This window comes from Engraulis encrasicolus, chromosome 5 (genome assembly GCF_034702125.1).
Source record: "Engraulis encrasicolus isolate BLACKSEA-1 chromosome 5, IST_EnEncr_1.0, whole genome shotgun sequence".
In the NCBI taxonomy this organism is placed as follows: Eukaryota; Metazoa; Chordata; class Actinopteri; order Clupeiformes; family Engraulidae; genus Engraulis; species Engraulis encrasicolus.
This window is the reverse complement of record NC_085861.1, coordinates 19828723-19846834: the sequence shown is the minus strand read 5'-3', so window position 1 is coordinate 19846834 and position 18112 is coordinate 19828723. Positions and strand designations below refer to the sequence as shown.

At 41.2% G+C, this 18112-nt stretch overlaps 1 protein-coding gene across 2 annotated transcripts; it reads right to left on the bottom strand.

Moving 5' to 3' along the window:
* Positions 1 to 5454: 5454 nt before the first annotated feature.
* LOC134448372 (uncharacterized) lies at positions 5455 to 12599 on the bottom strand. 2 transcript variants are annotated; one of them, XM_063198051.1, is made up of 5 exons: positions 12519 to 12599; positions 11018 to 11215; positions 9847 to 10926; positions 8226 to 8394; positions 5455 to 5605 (listed from the first exon to the last, which is right to left on the bottom strand). In XM_063198051.1, exons 2-5 carry the CDS (start codon positions 11211 to 11213, stop codon positions 5476 to 5478), a joined length of 1575 nt encoding a protein of 524 aa, XP_063054121.1. In that variant the 5' UTR covers positions 11214 to 11215; positions 12519 to 12599; the 3' UTR covers positions 5455 to 5475. The 2 variants fall into 2 exon arrangements, with proteins under 2 accessions (XP_063054121.1, XP_063054120.1); XM_063198050.1 differs by lacking the exon at positions 12519 to 12599 and having other exon boundaries at positions 11018 to 11477.
* Between the last annotated feature and the right edge of the window lie 5513 nt (positions 12600 to 18112).

Below are 18112 nucleotides of genomic sequence, written 5' to 3'. Positions count from 1 at the left end.
TCTCAGTGGGGCTGCTGTATGGTTACATGTTTAACTTACGTGTGACTTTTGGCACTGATTTGTGTGTTGAACAAAAAGCAAGTTACCGATCAAATCTGCGTATTCCAGTACTCCATCAGTCTTCTGGCTTTTCCTACACACTACACTGTGAGATCCTCCATTAATCTTGATAAGACTCCTCTTCTGGTCACAAGACATTTCGGGGCACTTCAGACAAATCCATCATAAACATTTGCCGGGACTTAATGGCTCATGAAAAGATATACGGTAATTACTGCACTGAATTCAAGGGACACAGTGACAGCACAGTGACACTGGCCTTCAGGGAAGCTGACAAAGGGGGACAAAGGGGTCAGTTGGCTCGGGCCCAGGCAGAGGGGAGGAGGGGAGGGGAGGCAGAATTAGGTTTAATTACATTGAATGGATTGGGTGGGGGGCCTTTTCAGATGACTTTGTCCTGCAGCCCGGCCTGAGCTGTCAGCTGCTACACTGGCATTCATAATGTTTTCATCCGTCCTGTGTCTGTGACAACTGCAACAGGCTGTGACTCAGCTGAATGACTTATAGGCCTAATTCAAAACAACCATAAAGGGGGGTGGAGGGCTTGATCCAATTTCTGTCTCTAATTCCAATTTGCTCACGTCAAATTGAACCTGGGAGGCATTGAAATAGTAAAAAGCAAGATTGTTTTGGCAAGGGACCCACAATAATAATACTTTTGGAATGTGAGCCAGTAATGGCAGTTCTTAAATCCACAGCCTTTATTTTTTTATTATCATCATTCATTTTTGCGCCTTTTTTGTTTTTTTATTTGTGGATGCAAGTTGAGTTTCAAGTCTTTTCTAGTTGCAAAGTCTATTCTTCTGTGTGTCATCGTGCAATGTCAATATTCTCGAATGCACTCTATCATTATGTTCAGCAATAGATGGTAAGTCATTTTGCAAGTGAATCTTTTAAAAACACTTTTTACTGTGATATGGAAGATTACGTTGAAGCCTTGTTTGTAAATCAGACCCATTTGTATATATATATTTTTTAAACCTACAGAATCGATGCAATGTGTTTGAAGTGTTTGTATAAGAGTGTTTTTACCTACCATAGTGCCGTGCGGTGTTTTGAAGCGTTTAAAGTGTTTGTCAGTTACACCCTGGCCTTAGCACCCAGGAGGTGTTTGGAACATTTCACGCATCGCACCTCTAATGCTCAAATCTCTCCTCAAACTCCATTATCTCTCCATTCTCTGTCACACATAACCAGGGGCTATGGTGAGGGGTTATATCAGGACAGCTCAGCGGCTCACACAAGACTATGATATACGGTAATGCAGACTGTAGTGCCATTTTTCCATTCTGAAGCGAATTAAGAGTTGAAGCGCATCATGCTGTAGCGATATAAGATGTGTCCGCTTGGATTTACATCAACAGGACCATTCTAGCGAAATAAAACGACATCACAATCAACCGTGTTGATGCACATTTTTCTGACTCACCAGATGATTTTCCATCAAGATTTCAGCAGAATAGAACACACATGGCCCTGCCATGGGCAGTGGGTAAGGCACTGGGTTACCAAGCCCGGGTCATTTGCCGATCCTTCCCTATCTTTCTCTCCCCACTCATTTCCTGTCTCTCCTCCCCACTCAATTCCTGTCTCTCCTCTACTGCCCTGTCAAAAATAAAGGCTTTTTTTTAAAGAATAGAACACAGTTTGTGATTAGAACTTGGGATAGAGAGCACAACACGCAACACCACGAGTTTGAGCAAGTGTTGGAACTCTCGAGCCAGGTCCAGCCATAGCCTCTGAGCCTGCACGGCTTTTGTATATCGCATCAAACCTTTTCCATCACTTCTGTAGCGATACACCTCACACACTTCACCCACACACTTCACACTAGCTATACACTTCACCCAAAACACATTTTCAGAGTGAATTAACTTCGGCCAAAACATCAAAACGGCTTTAGAGTAATATTACTGTTTTTCCATCACATCACTGAATTCTTGATGCGCATCACATTCAAACGAATCATCTTGTTGAATGAAATAGGGCTTATAAGCAAGGCAAGGCAAGACAAGGCAAGTTCATTTGCGTAGTGCATTTCATAAACAGGGGCAGTTCAGTGCGCTTAACCAAAAAATAACAGTATTTAACAGTAGCAGCATATGACGGCACAAAATAAGTAAGTAATAGTAATAAGTAATAGTATTGCAACAGCAACATTAACCTCAAGTACTGTATAAACATTCTGTGGTAACACCTACTTGATGCTGCTGTCATACATATGAAATGACTGTGTCATAACAGTGTCATAACACAGTAAACATTATGTTGATTCCATGAACGTTTTATGACATTAATTGGCATTCGGTTTTGGTAGAAACAGCCCAAACAATGTCAACTTTCCATGACTATAAAACATTTATGACATTGACATAATGTTTATGAGTCTTTCAAAACTATGACACTGTTATGTCACTGTAATGTCATGCGTATGACACCGGTGTCAAGAAAGGTGTAACCCGTTACCTGGTATGTAGCAGTAACAAAATGTAACTGTAACTACTATGTCTAAATAACGGTTCGCCCTGTTTGTATGATGTAGTTGAGGTTAGGGCCCAAACACAGGCAGTCATGGGTAAGCAGCAGGGCTTCGAACCGGTTCAAGGAACGAAAAGCGAAAACCGGAACGAACAGAATTTAATGCAATTTTATGAGGAGGAGAAACGGAAACGAAAACGAAATGGTCTTCAACTGTTCCTGAACAGAAATGTTATTCTGAAATCCAGAAAACAGTTTATTTCTTTCTCTATATATTTTGTAAAATTTCACAAAAGCATACCCTGAAGCATACATTGAAGTGTTTGCGCTGTAGAGTTATACAGGAAATTGGAGATATTTGTCAGCAACAGCCAAGGCACACCATATCTACACCATGCAGGGTTAGGAATTATAGCGCAAGATCTCCATATGGATAAAACTTACAGCCAGGTAAGGAGTTTACCACGTATCCATAAATGTTTTTGATAAGAAATTATTCATATGCTACAGTAAGTCTGTTGGCTATATGTGGGAGGGATAGCCCATCTGAATGTTTTTGGATGCCGTCTGTGATTTAACCTATTATTTTTGGGCTTAGAGTAGCTACTGTGTAAATCAAGGGAAAATACTAATGGGTACGCCTCTTCTAGGTATAAGGTACAGTCCATAAAAATAGACTTGATAGGTCCATAAAACACTGCCGGAACGATAAGAACGAACGATATTTTAAGTTCCGAACCGGTTCAGGAACGGTATTTTGGTGGCGGAACGAATTCAAGAACGAAAACGTTAAACACCTGAACCGTTCAGAGCGGAACAATTGACAAATAATTTCATTTTCAAGCCCTGGTAAGCAGTTAGGGCATTAGACTTGTAGCACAGAGGTTGCCGGTTAGACTTCCGACCCGCCATGTTCGTGGGGGGAGTAATTAACCAGTGCTCTCCCCCATCCTCCTCCATGAGTGAGGTACCCTGAGCATGGTACCGTCCCGCCGCACTGCTCCCTTGGGGCGCCATTTGGGGCTGCCCCGTTGCATGGGTGAGGGATAAAATGCAATTTCGTTGTGTGCAGTGTGCAGTTAACACTTGTGTGCTGTGGAGTGCTGTGTCACAATGACCATGCGAGTTGGAGTTTCCCAGGTGGGCTTTCACTCATTCAATCATTTTATTTCATTTCTAGGGATCCATGCAGTATTTCTAGTAGCAAGTGTCTAGACTGCTGAACACCAGCAGCTCAAAAAATGCAAAGTATGTATCGGTTTTTAATAAAGTTAGGAAATGCATTTGTTTAATAGTGATATCGCTACGCAGAGACGGAGCTTCATCAGTTTCAATCATGTGGTATTTTTGGTCCATTTGCTAAATTATCGATGTCATTATCAGAGCTTGATTGGTAGTATAGTTGTGACTGATGAGGAGAAGCACGCTTGGATTATTTCATAAATACACTGTAAAAAAAATCCCGTAGTTTTTACGGAAAAAAACTGGCAGCTGGGGTTACCAGAACAATTCCGTAAAAATGACAGCAAAACTGTAATTGACTTTACTGAATAACATGTACATTTTACAGTTTAAACCCGGACACAAAACACTGGAGTCCTGTCATATAAGCATGGACACCATGTATATGTAACATAAGTCCAGTGAGTTATATACTGGTTTTAGGTGTAAAAATGAACACTTTGTTTGGTATATTGTACACCTCACACCAGTATATAACACAAAGGACTTGTTAAAGTTGCATAGTGTCCATGCTTATATGACAGGATTCCAGTGTTTTATGTCCAGGTTTAAACCGTAAAATTTACATATTATTCAGTAAAGCTAATTACAGTTTTGCTGTAATTTGTACAAAATTGTTCTGGTAACCCCAGCTGCCAGTTTTTTTCAGTTAAAACTACAGGATTTTAAAAATATATAGGACAGGATTCCAGTGTTTTATGTCCAGGTTTAAACCGTAAAATTTACATGTTATTCAGTAAAGCCAATTACAGTTTTGCTGTAATTTGTACAAAATTGTTCTGGTAACCCCAGCTGCCAGTTTTTTTCCGTTAAAACTACAGGATTTTAAATATTGTATTTCTGCTAAAAACATCATCTGAAACAGGCAAAAAAGGTAGCCTCCACCTCGTCTTACCAGGTTGACTGTGAGAAACAAGAACCATTTAGCATTTTTTTTTTTTTTAGTTCAGCCACCCATTCAACTGCAAAATCATTAGCAGCGTTTCCCAAACATGCACCATTCTGTGGCGCAGCACCACAAAATTAAAACAGAGCACCACAAATGTAGTTCACCTCTTCTAATGTCTATGTCAAATAAGGCATACAAAAATGCACAAAACCCATACTACCCAATGGTTTTCACGAGTGATGGGGGCATAGCACCACACAATGCTGCATGATCTGTGGGAAACACTGGTATGGTAAATAGGGTACTAAAATACATCAATCCATGCCAGAGAGAATTCCTCAAATATACAACTTTATTGTAGCAAACCAACCACTTTTTGTAAAGAAAAATATGGCACAACTTTGTAAACAAAGACAATATTGTTTAAAAAAAATAAACAAAAAACATTGAGGCCGATACATTTTCAGCTTTAGTGCAACAAAAGTTTTAGTGCAAAACAAAAATCTGTGATTGTTATCCCAGATAAAAATGGGAAATGTTTGCGTTTGAACGACAGGCAGTTTTTTCCTCTTTTTTTGGTGCTAGAACCAGCACAAGTTTGAAAAGAAAGGTGTATGAATGTGAACATGGGTATGTACGTTGGGGGGTGGGTGGTAAGTGGGTTCGAAGCTCTCATTTTCAGTGCGCATATGAATATGTGTGAGTGTGGGGGTGGCTTTGTGAGTGAGTAGCTCTACTTTTCAGTGTGTGTATGAATAGTTGTATGTGTGATGGGGGGGGTGCGGGATGAGAATCACTAATCAATCTTACTGTGAGCACCATTCATGGTCAGAGAGGTCTTGAATGAGGGTGAGAACTCTGGGGTTCACATGCAATCGTGTTGTGCTGGTCTTCTCCACCTTTGTGCCCCTCTCCGGGTTGATGGAAAAGAAACACCTGGAACAGTGAAAAACAAGACAAAGCAAAAGGAGACAATGTTAAGCACACACACAAAGCTAAATCTGCTCAACAACTAACCATTTGTTCAACACCCAGTTATAAATTATTATTCAAGACACTCTTTTTAAAAAGTCAAAAAGCCTTTATTGTGATGGCTTGGGCATATTAGACATTTAAAAGACTCTGACGCGTTTCGGCAGTCATGCCTTCATCAGGGAGTCAAACAGTGGCAATTGTGAAAGATGTTTTTTGAAATAATAAACAACCAATCAGAAGCTTACACATTGTGGTTCTGCAGATCAGGTGACAAGCTGTCATTACCTGAATCATCCACAGGGTGTCCTAACCCCATACTGAGCAAAAAAGTCACCAAGTGTCCAATTCTTTTTTTTCCCCCTCAAAGAATTGGACACTTCATGACTTTTTTTGCTCAGTATGGGGTTAGGACACCAGGTGGATTTTTCAGGTAATGACAGCTTGTCACCTGATCTGCACAACCACAATGTGTAAGCTTCTGATTGTGAAACGGATGTTTTTTAAAATAATAAAGAACCAATCAGAAGCTTACACATTGTGGTTGTGCAGATCAGGTGACAAGCGGTCATTACCTGAATCATCCACAGGGTGTCCTAACCCCATACTGAGCAAAAAAGTCACCAAGTGTCCAATTCTTTTTTTAGATGCGTCCCACGCATCTCTATAAGAGGCTTTGGTGTCCGTCCGTCCGTCCGTCCGTCCTTCCGTCCGTCCGTCCGCCCTCCCGTGATGGGTTTCTGAATTGTGATTCCCTCTTGTGATTCCCTCTTGTGTCCACAAGGTGGCAGTCGCTCAGTTTTGGCCTGGAGCTCATGCGTGCAAACCAAAAGCTCTTTGCCAGTGAGAAAAACATGGCGGCACTTCCTGTTGATTTTCACATGAAAGTTTTGCTTAATTTAAAGTCCCTAAGCGACTATAAATGTTGTGGCTTCCATATATTGATGTAAAAGTGCCCCACAAAGTAATGAAGCACAACAAAGTTACTCCACATTACCATTTGACCACTCGTTTTTCTATGCTAACAGGGTAGCTAATGTAGCATTGTAAATGATCCAGGGAGAAAGGGGGAAATGTTGTGATTTCAGTCCGCCTGAGGCAACGATTTTCGTGGGGAAGATGACCTGCATCTCGGTGGCATTGAACCACGCCCCCGTGCCTTATTTGGCTCGCTCAGCACGTGCGTCCTCAGTCCAATCGCAATGCTTTATTTTCCCCAGACGTTTAATCGCATTTAAGTGAAAGTGCCATGTATACACATCGCAAAATAACTCTTAATCCGATCTATTTAAATCGCATTTATTAAATCGGACTTAAAAACATCATGTACACGTAGCCAATGTCTCATTGATTAGTTTATGGAACTTACGGTTTGTCTGTTACAGTCCACGAAGACAATATCCACGTGAAAACGCAAACGCCTGCAAACCACTGTTTTGACAGAAATACAGTTCACCTGTCGCCTACTCTGTTTTCTTCCCAAAGCGGCATTTAAAAGTATTCCATGAAATCCAACATCAACGTCACTTCAAATAGGTGACAGCATCATGCACACACATGAAATAACACTTCAGTGAGGGGGGGACATCACTGCTCTCATTTAGTTTATTTAATGTAGGCCTATGCAAAATTGCAAATAGCCTATTCATTGAAATGTTTCATTGTAATTCATTGTAATGTTTGCCTGTTTTTTATGTTTGTAATTATTTATTTTTTTTTAAATAAAAAATCGTGATTAAAAAAAAAAATAGCCTAACAAAAATAGAGATTTTATGTTAAAAAAAAATGTGATATGGGATGGACCGATGGCCCCCCTAAGCTAAATTCGCCTTAGGTCCCCACATTGCTAAATGTAGTGTAAGGGATTATTTTGAAAAGACAGTAACATGTAATCAGCAATGCATTACAGTTTTTCAGTAACTTGCCCAACACTGTTGAAATCCTATGGTACTTTTTCAAATCCAGGCTTATACAGTACATGGTAGGCTTATTGATAAATTGCCTTGACAGGTTATGAGGAGGCCAAGGGGGCGTTTGGGCAAAAAAGGTTCAGAACGGGCATAGACGGACGCATCTGTTGTCCGCCTGTCGGACTTGTTTTCCCCTCAAAGAATTGGACACTTCATTACTTTTTTTGCTCAGTATGGGGTTAGGACACCCGGTGGATTTTTCAGGTAATGACAGCTTGTCACCTGATCTGCACAACCACAATGTGTAAGCTTCTGATTGGTTCTTAATTATTTTTAAAAACATCCGTTTCACAATTGCCACTGTTTGAAGCGTTTCGGCAGTCATGCCTTCATCGGGGAGTCAGAGTCTTTTAAATGTCTAATATGACCAAGCCATCGCAATAAAGGCTTTTTGACCTTTTTCTAAAAGAGAGTGCCTTGGAGTCCCTTCAGAGTTTTGGCACCGTCAGTTTTCCCATCCGAAGAGCACCTCAACCAAACTTTCTTTGAGTCCAGGAAGCTCTCCGAAACAAGCTGTCTTTTTTATAAATTATTATTATTACCGGTACACTAAATATAAAGTCAGCCTAGTTACTAGGATGTATGCTAAACATTTTTTAATAATAAACACAAACCTCTGTAGGAACTCCAGTGTGGATGCAAGGGATGCTGGGTAGTGAATGTTGAACACGAAGAAACTGCCAAACATCAACCACAGCGCAGTTAGGAATGAGTGGATACTGGGCTGGACGATAATACGGTCCACACTCAACATCCATCTCTTTGCCGAGTAGCAGGATTGTCCTACAAACACAAAAATAAACAAGAGGACAATTTATGGAGGGTGTGTTTGAGAGATCTTGACATTTGCAAAAGTCATGCAATGTACAAGAGAAAAGCACTCTTGCTTTCTCTTAGAATGTTTAATGCACCATGTTACAAACAAGTTTTGGAAGTACACACTGAGGACAGCTTCATCCAAAACGTATTTGTGTAACATGGTGCATTAAACATTTTAAGAGAAAAAGCAAGAAAGTGTAGTCTTCTCTTCTACATTCAATGACTCTTTTAGACACACAACCAAAGCAACTACAGCTCCAGGCCACTTTATTAGAATAGCATGAAAAAGTTGATTTATTTCCATAATTCCATCAATAATGTTACACTGTCATGGATTATAGATTCATGGCCCAGTTTTTAACTATTCCAATCATTAAATTGTTTATTTTTATATATATTTTGGTCTTCCAGCTCAAAAAACCCATGAATTGGGGAATTCGGATCATTAGAATATTGTAATAAAATCACAATTTTCTTCATCAAAATTCGTTTCACATCAGTGCACATCAAATCAGTTGAAATTTGGTACTTTCTACATAACGTGCAATGTTCAATACTTGGTTAGGACTCTGTCTTAATAACGGCCATGATGCGTTTAACATTGAAGTCAATGGCAGAAACAGTGCATGGGAGTTATGGAAGCCCAGATATCCTTGATGCTTTGCTTTCAGCTGTTCTTGTTTGCTGACCTGGTGTCCCACACTTCACTCTTCAATATACCCTGTAGATTTCCATGCCACGTTTTGGCACCAACTCACCAGTTTAATTCTAAATCACCAGAAATGAAACCCCATTGAAAATGAATGGGGTTTTATTTCTGGTGAGTTAGAATTAAACTGGTGAGTTAACACCAAAACGTAGCATGGATATCTACGGGTATATTGAAGAGTGAAGTGTGGGACACCAGGTCAACAAACAAGAACAGCTGACGGCAAAGCATCAAGGATATCTGGGCTTCCATTACTCCCATGCACTGTTTCTGCCATTGACTTCAATGTTAAACGCATCATGACCGTTAAGACAGAGAGAGTCCTAACCAAGTATTGAACATTGCATGTTATGTAGAAAGCACCAAATTTCAACTGATTTGATGTGCACTGATGTGAAACGAATTTTGATGAAGAAAATTGTGATTTTATTACAATATTCTAATGATGAGAATTCCCCAATGCATGGGTTTTTTAAGCTGGAATGCCAAAATATGTAAAAAGAAAAAATTGAATAATTGGAATAATTAAACAACTGGACCATGAATCTACAATCCATGACAGTTTAACATTATTGATGGAATTATGGAAATAAATCAACTTTTTCATGCTATTCTAATAAAGTCGCCTGGAGCTGTAGCTATTCCTGTATTGCGTATCTACATCTGTAACGTGTGACGGAGAGAGAGTGACATGGTCAACAACTTACCACAGACAACAATGTTTGGCGTCAAGGGAAGTTGGTCCATCTGCACCTCATCTGCCAGGCAAGTGTCCTCCACGTATGTGAACATTGACTCTTCCTTTTCGTTGAAGTAAGACAACAGAAGCAGCACCATCTCCAACACTTTGTCTGAGGGGCCTGTGTGCTCTCTCACCATCAGCTGAATCTTGGTAAAAGCTTGGAGTAGGGCCTTGGACTTGTTCACAGCGACCGTTTTCAAGTAATGAAGAAGTCTTTCCCCCTTGAGGTCCAAATTCCTTAAAAATGTCTCTTTGGGGCTAACCCCGGTCAACTCTTCGAAATGAACAGCCATGCCCACGTCATCAAATAAAAATGGCCAGTCTGCCAAGAAGTGTTTGATTTCCTTTCCATTGTTTACTTCTTTGCGTTGGGTGTAGAATGTCGATCTGGTAAGTTTTTTCACCACATCCTGGTTTGGGGCATTTTCTTTGGACAGGCGTTTGAGTTCCTCTTGGCTCTGCTGTTGGCTCTCTGTGGTCTCCCCAAGTGGCAGGAACTTCAGTTCCCATTTGACGCAGCCGTAGGTATCCTGAATTGCTGCCCTTTTCTCAACAGGTATTTCGTCTGTGTCAGACTCTGTGCACTGTTTTCTTTTCCTTGTCTTTGGTGTTGAGGATCGCTTTGCGTTTTCAAGTCTATTTTGCAGCTGTTTTACGAGGGAGTGGTACCCTGCCCCAATTACGTCCCCTTCAATGACATCCTGCAGTGACTTGGGGTATTTCGCAACCATTTTTTTGGCCACTACAGTGGTGTGCCTTTTATTTACTTGTGCTGATTTCTGAATCATTTCACGCACAACTATCCTCACCATCTCCCTCCGCAGCCGTGGAGTTGGACGCTTCCCTCTCTCCAATGCCTGGGTCAGTTCTTCTGGAAACTTGTTCCACGGGACAGCAAAAGTATCGGCCCAGTCAATAACCGGGCTTTGACTGATGGTGGAAGAGCTTGAGGAGGTTGTTGGTGAGAGGAGAGCAGTCATAGAAGATGAAGTAGTTCCTGGTGATTCTGAGGAACGAGATGAATTGGTACCATCCTGGATAGGGCCTTTAAAACACAACACACAAGAGTATTACACATCTTTTTTTTAAGATCAATTTCATATTCATGTCTGTAACATTGACTGCATCATACTTACATTTAGCAGTCCAAGCAGCCACTGCTTTACGAACTTGAATAGGTCGCAACACTGGCAGTAAATCGGCCTCCGTTACAAACTGCAAGTCAGAAGATGTCTCTACGCCCAGTGACTGTAGAGTTTCCACCAACGTGTCTCTGGCTGTATCAGGTAAGTCGGGTAGGACCTCATGGATGGCATCTTGTAGGAATGCCATTTCTGCACGATAGGGAAAAGACAAAGAAAAACAATCATACATTTAGCTAATGTCTAGCGAGAATATTGACTATGTACATGTAAAACTATAAACAACACATAAGTGGCACCTGCTGTGATCGCTATAACTTGCATACTTGAGGTTGATGCGTATCTGACAGCATGCATTTTGACATGCTATCTACAGCATAGTGTGTGTGGATCTTCACAGGGACAACACGCTGTGCTTTAATGGAATGACTCGGTGCCCATCGATGATGTATGATTTTAGGGGGTAGAAATCTACCAAATCAGTGATGTTAAGGCAAAGCAATTGTGGAGTCAGTTTTGTTACAGAGTGCAGGTGGTATTCATTGTGATAGTCAGATGTATACATGTCCAACACAAAATAAACAGCTGCATCATGTTGTATTAAAATTACAACAAGCTCTCCAAACTCCATGGACTCATCATTTTTTGCAACAAGGAAATCTCCCTTCTTGTATGATGTGCCCTTGTATTGAATGTCTGTTGAGACACATGTATCACTTTCTAAGAAGTCAAAACCAGCAACAGCGTTCCTGATTTCATCACTGTAAAGATTCGGAACAAAAGGACAACCGTTTTTCACCTGTAACATCCGAGTGCTTCCTACTTCAGCTGACAAATATGCCTGAAACATTTGATGCCTTTCAGAGAATGTGAGACAGATGTTTTTAAAGTTTTTTAAGTGCCTTGCACATCTTTTGAAGTATGCATGTTTGCTTTCAAACCTCATTGTCCATACTCTGATAAGTGGGCCAAATTTCAAAATTAGTGCAGGATAATGACGTAAGTAATGATGTTTTGGCTTTAGCCGTGTCTCAGGAAACAAACGCTTCCTTGACTCCAAATACTCTTGGATAGTGATGTCTAGATAAGCTACCTGTGGCAAGGAAATAATCTGTGCACAAACCAAATCAACAACATCTTTCAGCTGTAGCGTCAACTGCCACACATCATCATCTGGATTCTGCACCTTGTCACCTATTAGCACCGGCAGCAACCTCAACAAATTCCAATTTTGGACAGCTTGACCAGACAGTTTGTATGCACCAGAGTTGACACAGCAGGGTTTTGTGAGGGCATCAGATCCTTTGTATTTAAACTGTCTGATGCGCCTATTCAGAAGTGTGTAAGTAAACCACTTCTTTGTTTTTATGAAATATTTCAGGAAGAGTGCGACATCATAGGATAAGACACCCTCAAATAAGTCATGGCCCAAGCAAGGTGGAAGACCAGGCTGGCATACATGAAATGATTTCAGGTCATTGAAAACTGAATTCACCTTGATTCCTTTGACTTCTTGGATGTCGTCTTCTTGGAGCTGTCTGACCGCTGCCTCGTAATTTTCAGGGTTGCGCTGTGGACCACAAACATTTGGATCTTGATTAAAATCATGCCGTGTTATTTCACAGTATCTGCAAAAGTACTTCGATGTACTGAAGTTTTCAGTAAACCCTCCGATATTGTGAGATCCCAAATTGTCACCAGCGATACAACACAAAGCTGCTTTGACAGTTTCACCACTAACAGTCATGCCATTTTGTTCCAGATCTTTTAAGTCCTGTATCAACTCTGAAAAGATCTTATCAGGTCCAAAGTGTTTAAGGTCATTCTCATGACAGAGCAAGGCAAGGGACATATGATCAGTGTTGGACCTCACATGAACAGGTAAGTTGGCTACAGAAAAGTACACTGCAACAAGTTTGTGCTTTTTCTTTGCAGAGCCAAGGGGGTTGACTATTTCAAAAGCATCCTGGTACAGAATCAGCTGAAGACAACCTGGATTTTCTGTGAAAAACTCATTTGCCTTAATGATTTTCCCATCTCTTATATCACAAAGTACATGTGTATCTGAAGCACAAGACTGTTGTGACACTGCATTTTTCCACAATTCTGACTGAAGTAAGCTGGTCAATGTTTGCTTCACAGGAATGTAATAAGCAAACCTCTTTAACATATTTTCATCACTTCCTAATTCAACCTTTACAGGTTCTATGTACTGAAACATAGTTTTGAATGTCTGTGCTCTTGAATAAATTGATCTCAGTGGGCCCTGGTGACAGGTAGTGAAAATATCAGAGTCCTTTACACAGGTAAAAACTTTCGAAATAGCATCATCAGTCAGACCTTGATCCTCTCTCAAAAGCTTCTGTAGGTTGCTTAAAGTGTACTCCTGCCCTAATTCGTGTAAATTTTGCATTTCTTCAACGATTATTTGAATTGTTGAGGCTGGAAGGAGAAGTTGGCCTTGCAACTTCAAATAGAACAAGCACATGTTTCTCATGAATGCCTCATTCAAATTAGGAGGTACCTCCTCAAGTGTAGCATTATCTGGGGCTAAGTTTTCAGACGCATTTGGGAATACAGCATCAGACGCCTGCAGCGTAACATCTTTGTAGATGTCGCTGATGTTACTCGCTGAACAATCGCCGTGTTTCCTGGACATGTGGGCAGTAAAGGATGACTTTAAAGTAAAATTCCTTTCACAACCAGTTACTGGACATGCCACTGGTCGCCCCTCTACAAGATGCTCTTTTAAGTGAGACAGGAGTTCTTTAACGGTCTGAAAACGGCGCGAACACAGGGGCACGCCACAGGACAAATTTGAAACAATGGCTGAGGTACCAGAAAGCGCGGGCTCATTGCCATGGCGTCGATAAAAATGGCCCTTAAACGCTGCATATGTGCAAAATGTCTGTTTACAACCAGCGAATTCACACTTAAACACACAGCGAGGTTCATTCCTGTGGATTCTACAGTGCAATACATAACCTTTCAAAGTGGCTAAACTTCGGTTGCAAAAACGGCAGACAATCATATTAGCTAACTCCAATTTAGCTTAACTAGCTATCTAATCTAACACATAATAGCATATCTCAACTGACAAGCATGTTGACAAACGTAGTAGTTAAATATACTGACTTGCCACGCTGTTTGGTAGCATAAATGGACAAATTTCAGCTTCAAAACTTCAAACTTCTGCTGCTCTTTTTCTGTGGACAAGCGAGAGCCGTTGTGCTGCATAGCGTTACATGGTAAATGAAGGACGGCCTGGCATTTTATAGTATCCACATCCGGGAACTTCGGTATCACCTTGCCAACGAGTCCATATCAACCAAAATCATACCACAGAAAAAGGAAGATAATTTTTCTTACCACTTGTCCAGGCACTTCACTCTTCATTGGTCCCCTTTTGTGGTGGCTTATGGTGTGTCTCCTAAATCCGTTGCTTAAATAGTTCAAGTAGTAACAGGGCGAAAGTGCCATGAACAAATGATTTAAATTATTTTAAAAAAACGCCTTTCAGCAGGCACGGTATGAGACCTCGTCACGTCCTCAACTTGGAGCCGCTACGTCGACCTGACAACAAGTGCTAGTCTAGTAGAGCAGCGTCTGTCTGAGCGAAATCGCTGGTCTTGAGTAGGCAATGCGTGCGTGTAGCCAGGACAACAGGTGTTGTCTATCACAGCAGTTGATTAGAGTCTTGTTGAAAAGTCGCTTTAGCAGTGAAAAGTCTTGAAGCAGTGAAATAACAGACGTGCGAACGTTGGGGAGCCCCACTGAAATGGATTGAGCATTCGACCGATGACGTCACACCATATAATAAAATAGGCTAATAGTAGTCTAATAATCAGAGGTGGAAAGAGTACAGAAAATGTGTACTCAAGTAAAATTATCTTTACTTTGCCTAAATTATACTCAAGTACAAGTAAAAGTACCTAGGCTATCTAAAAATCTACTCAAGTAAAAGTAAAAAGTAGGCTACTTCACTTAAAATGTAGGCCTAGGCCTAATTTGAGTAAAAGTTACTTAGTTACTTTTAATTAGCTTTCCTCTTGACAATGTCATGTTTATTTTTCTTGAATATCGTCCTCCATAACCTCTAGCCTATCTCTTGCTTGGCACCAGCCATCATCCAATGCATTGATACAAGATAGTAAAACAGTGGAAATGCTGTGTGCCATCCTGCACAATCTTTCATTTCCGGCGGATTGTGGCATTATTGTGCATGGCATTTTGTCTCTCAGTCCTTTTTTTACTCAGTAGGCCTACTCAGGCCAGGTTCCAGTGTAATTGAGTAGGCCTAAAGTACTTGGGTCAAAATGTACTCAAGTACAAGTAAAAGTATTAATTTAAAAAAATACTTAAAAAGTACAAACTATTCATAAAAGCTACTCAAGTACAATACTTGAGTAAAAGTAATTAGTTACTTTCCACCCCTGCTAATAATAATATTAATATTACACCAATATTAGCCTAGGTCAATTATTATTATTATTATTTGTTATCATTGTTATTGTTAATTGGCCTAATAATAGTAGTATTAATAGGGTCTAAAAATAAGGCCTAATCCTTTTCCCTCACTCCATTCAAAATGTGTAACCGCCTACATTTAAACATAACATTTAGTAGCCTATTTGACTATTAAATTGACAATTAGCCTACCCCACTAATTTGTGGAGCCAGGTCATAGGGCTAGTGGTGCAAGGAATGATCATCCAAAACTACTGCGTAGCCTTCTAGGTTATTTTTCACCATGCGAGAAAGTGCGCTCTCTGGCCATGTTAATTTTCATTGAGGACAATGCGCAGTGACATTCGGCTATTATGACTGGGTTATAGGTATCCTTGCAAAGTGGCGCTTCTATTAATTTAAGGTCAACTGTTTCCAACTAGCAATCGTCATTGTTTTTTCGAACACGGGAATAGTTGGAAGCTGGAATTTGATACCGCTGAAGTTTGCTACTAGCAGCTCGTGCCCTCATGTCGTGTTTGTGTGGACTGCTGCATAACCAGCAGGCCCGGATTAAGGTGGGTCTGATTAAGGAGACTGCAAGGCCCCCCCCCCCTTCCCCCCTCCCGCTCCGAGCCCATACCCCCCCCCCCCCACATACAGCATGGCTCAGGGGCACTCTGGTTGCCATATCCCGTGGCCTACACAGTAAAATTGTGGTTGTCGTCCCCCATGGCCCAGGGGCCCTCTGCTTGCAATACCCTGTGGCACAGGGGCCCTTTGATTGCCGTGCCTAGGGGCCCACTAGTCGATGTACCATATGACCCAGAAGCCCTTTAATTGCCGTCCCCCGTGGCCCAGGGGCCCTCTGGTTGCCATATCCCGTGGTTCAGGGGCCCTTTGCCATCCCCCGTGGCCCTCTGATTGCCGTCCTCCGTGGCCTAGGGGCCCTCTGGTTGCTGTACGACATGGCCCAGGGGCCCTCTGGTTCCTATCCTGTGGCCGAGGGCCCTCTGACTGCTGTCACTCCCCCCAGCCCATTTCAGTTAACCCTTATAGACTAAAGAAGTACAACCAAAGAAGATCCTAGAATAGAGGCCTCTATCGCAATCAGCATCGACATCGGTATCTGGATTGTTGTTGGGCCCCCCCTGGGTCCCCTGGATCCATGGGCCCCGGGGCGCCAGCCCCACTCGCCCGGTCGGTAATACGGCCCTGATAACCAGTGTGTGATTCTACCGCAGTCTGAGTGCGCAGTTTTATCTGTCAAAAACCCAATGCAATATTTTAAAGAGAGGCAACGGGTTGCATGTCATCGCCTTGTTTTCTGCTAACGCTGACTTACACTGACGGACTTTCAGGAGCTCCTGAAACAAGCGTTGGTCGTTATTAGTTGCAACCACAAGACATGTCTCGCAACGCAATTACGTTCGTAACACAGCGTTGTTGTCACAAAACTGAAATAGCAACAAATGCTAGAAGTTGCTTTCTAAAGTAGGTCCCAAAAGTGTGCTTCACAACGTTCAAAAGCCTTAAAAAGAAAGAGCCAGAGAAGACAGCCAACACTCCAAAATGACAGTCATCCACTGTTTAGATTGCAGCAGTGAGGCCTATAGAGTGGGCGCGGCCTCGCAGAATGCTTCTGGCGCATTTGACATTCAACTAGTGATCATAAGGCACATAGAACAGTTTGCTTGTTATTGAAAATGAAAATACTTGTGCTATCCAGTACTGCAAATATTAATATGGCAATACTAAAAGTTATATTTGAGATGTTCTGCACTGCAGTTCATAATAAATGCATGTCTTCAAGTTCAGGATTTTTTTTTTTAATTTATGTTGTGCGGCCCGGTATCCAATAGTCCACGGACCGGTACCGGTCCGCGACCCGGTGGTTGGGGACCGCTGGCCTAGGCTACCATCTGGCCTTTCGACCAAACAAATTATGTTGATTTTGATTATTATGATTTTACACTGTTATTTTCACTGGGTGGAGTCTCTGTTCTCACGTCAAATGACACACAGACTGCTAACCTTTTTATCCCTGACTTTGATAAAAATTTGACCAGAAATGTTATTGATTTGATTTGATGATCTTAATCACACTCACAATGGCCATGATTTAGTTCAGAGATTATTTAAAACTTAATCATTAATCAATATGAATTAATTGTGTTATGTTCATGAATACCACCTTTGCATAATTTTTAGAATAGGCGATCTAAATGTTAAACCGACAAATTGGAAATGGTGGCAGTCTTCTTTAGCATTTTGGAAGCCATGTAGGCTAAGCCATGCAAGTCTACAGACTTTCAGTGTAATTTTAACTCAATTGAGCTGTTATTTAAAATGTGTTGCATCGTTTTTTGCAATACAGTATTTATGTGTCAAAATAACATAAAAAAGGAATTTTACACATTTTACATCATTACACTGTTGAAACAACAATGATTTTGTGTAAATCACTTTACGGTATTTTAATGTTGGGATTTTACAGGTTTTTTCCGTTGTTTCAACAGACATTTTTTACAGTGTAGAGACTGAATGCAGAGAGAGAGAGAGGATGGGGTGGGGGGCCGAGAAGTGAAGAAAGAGCGTGAAACCGAGGCAGAGAGAGAGGAAGAGACAAATGAAGAGAAAATA

Excerpts from the sequence above, each read along its gene's own strand:
- LOC134448372 (XM_063198050.1), bottom strand. The coding sequence starts at position 11,255 with ATGTATGATTGTTTTTCTTTGTCTTTTCCCTATCGTGCAGAAATGGCA. Across the intron at positions 10,927-11,017 it reads GGCTGCTTGGACTGCTAAAT|GCCCTATCCAGGATGGTACC; the intron begins GTAAGTATGATG and ends TGTGTTTTAAAG. Across the intron at positions 5,606-8,225 it reads ACACTGGAGTTCCTACAGAG|GTGTTTCTTTTCCATCAACC; the intron begins GTTTGTGTTTAT and ends TCACTGTTCCAG.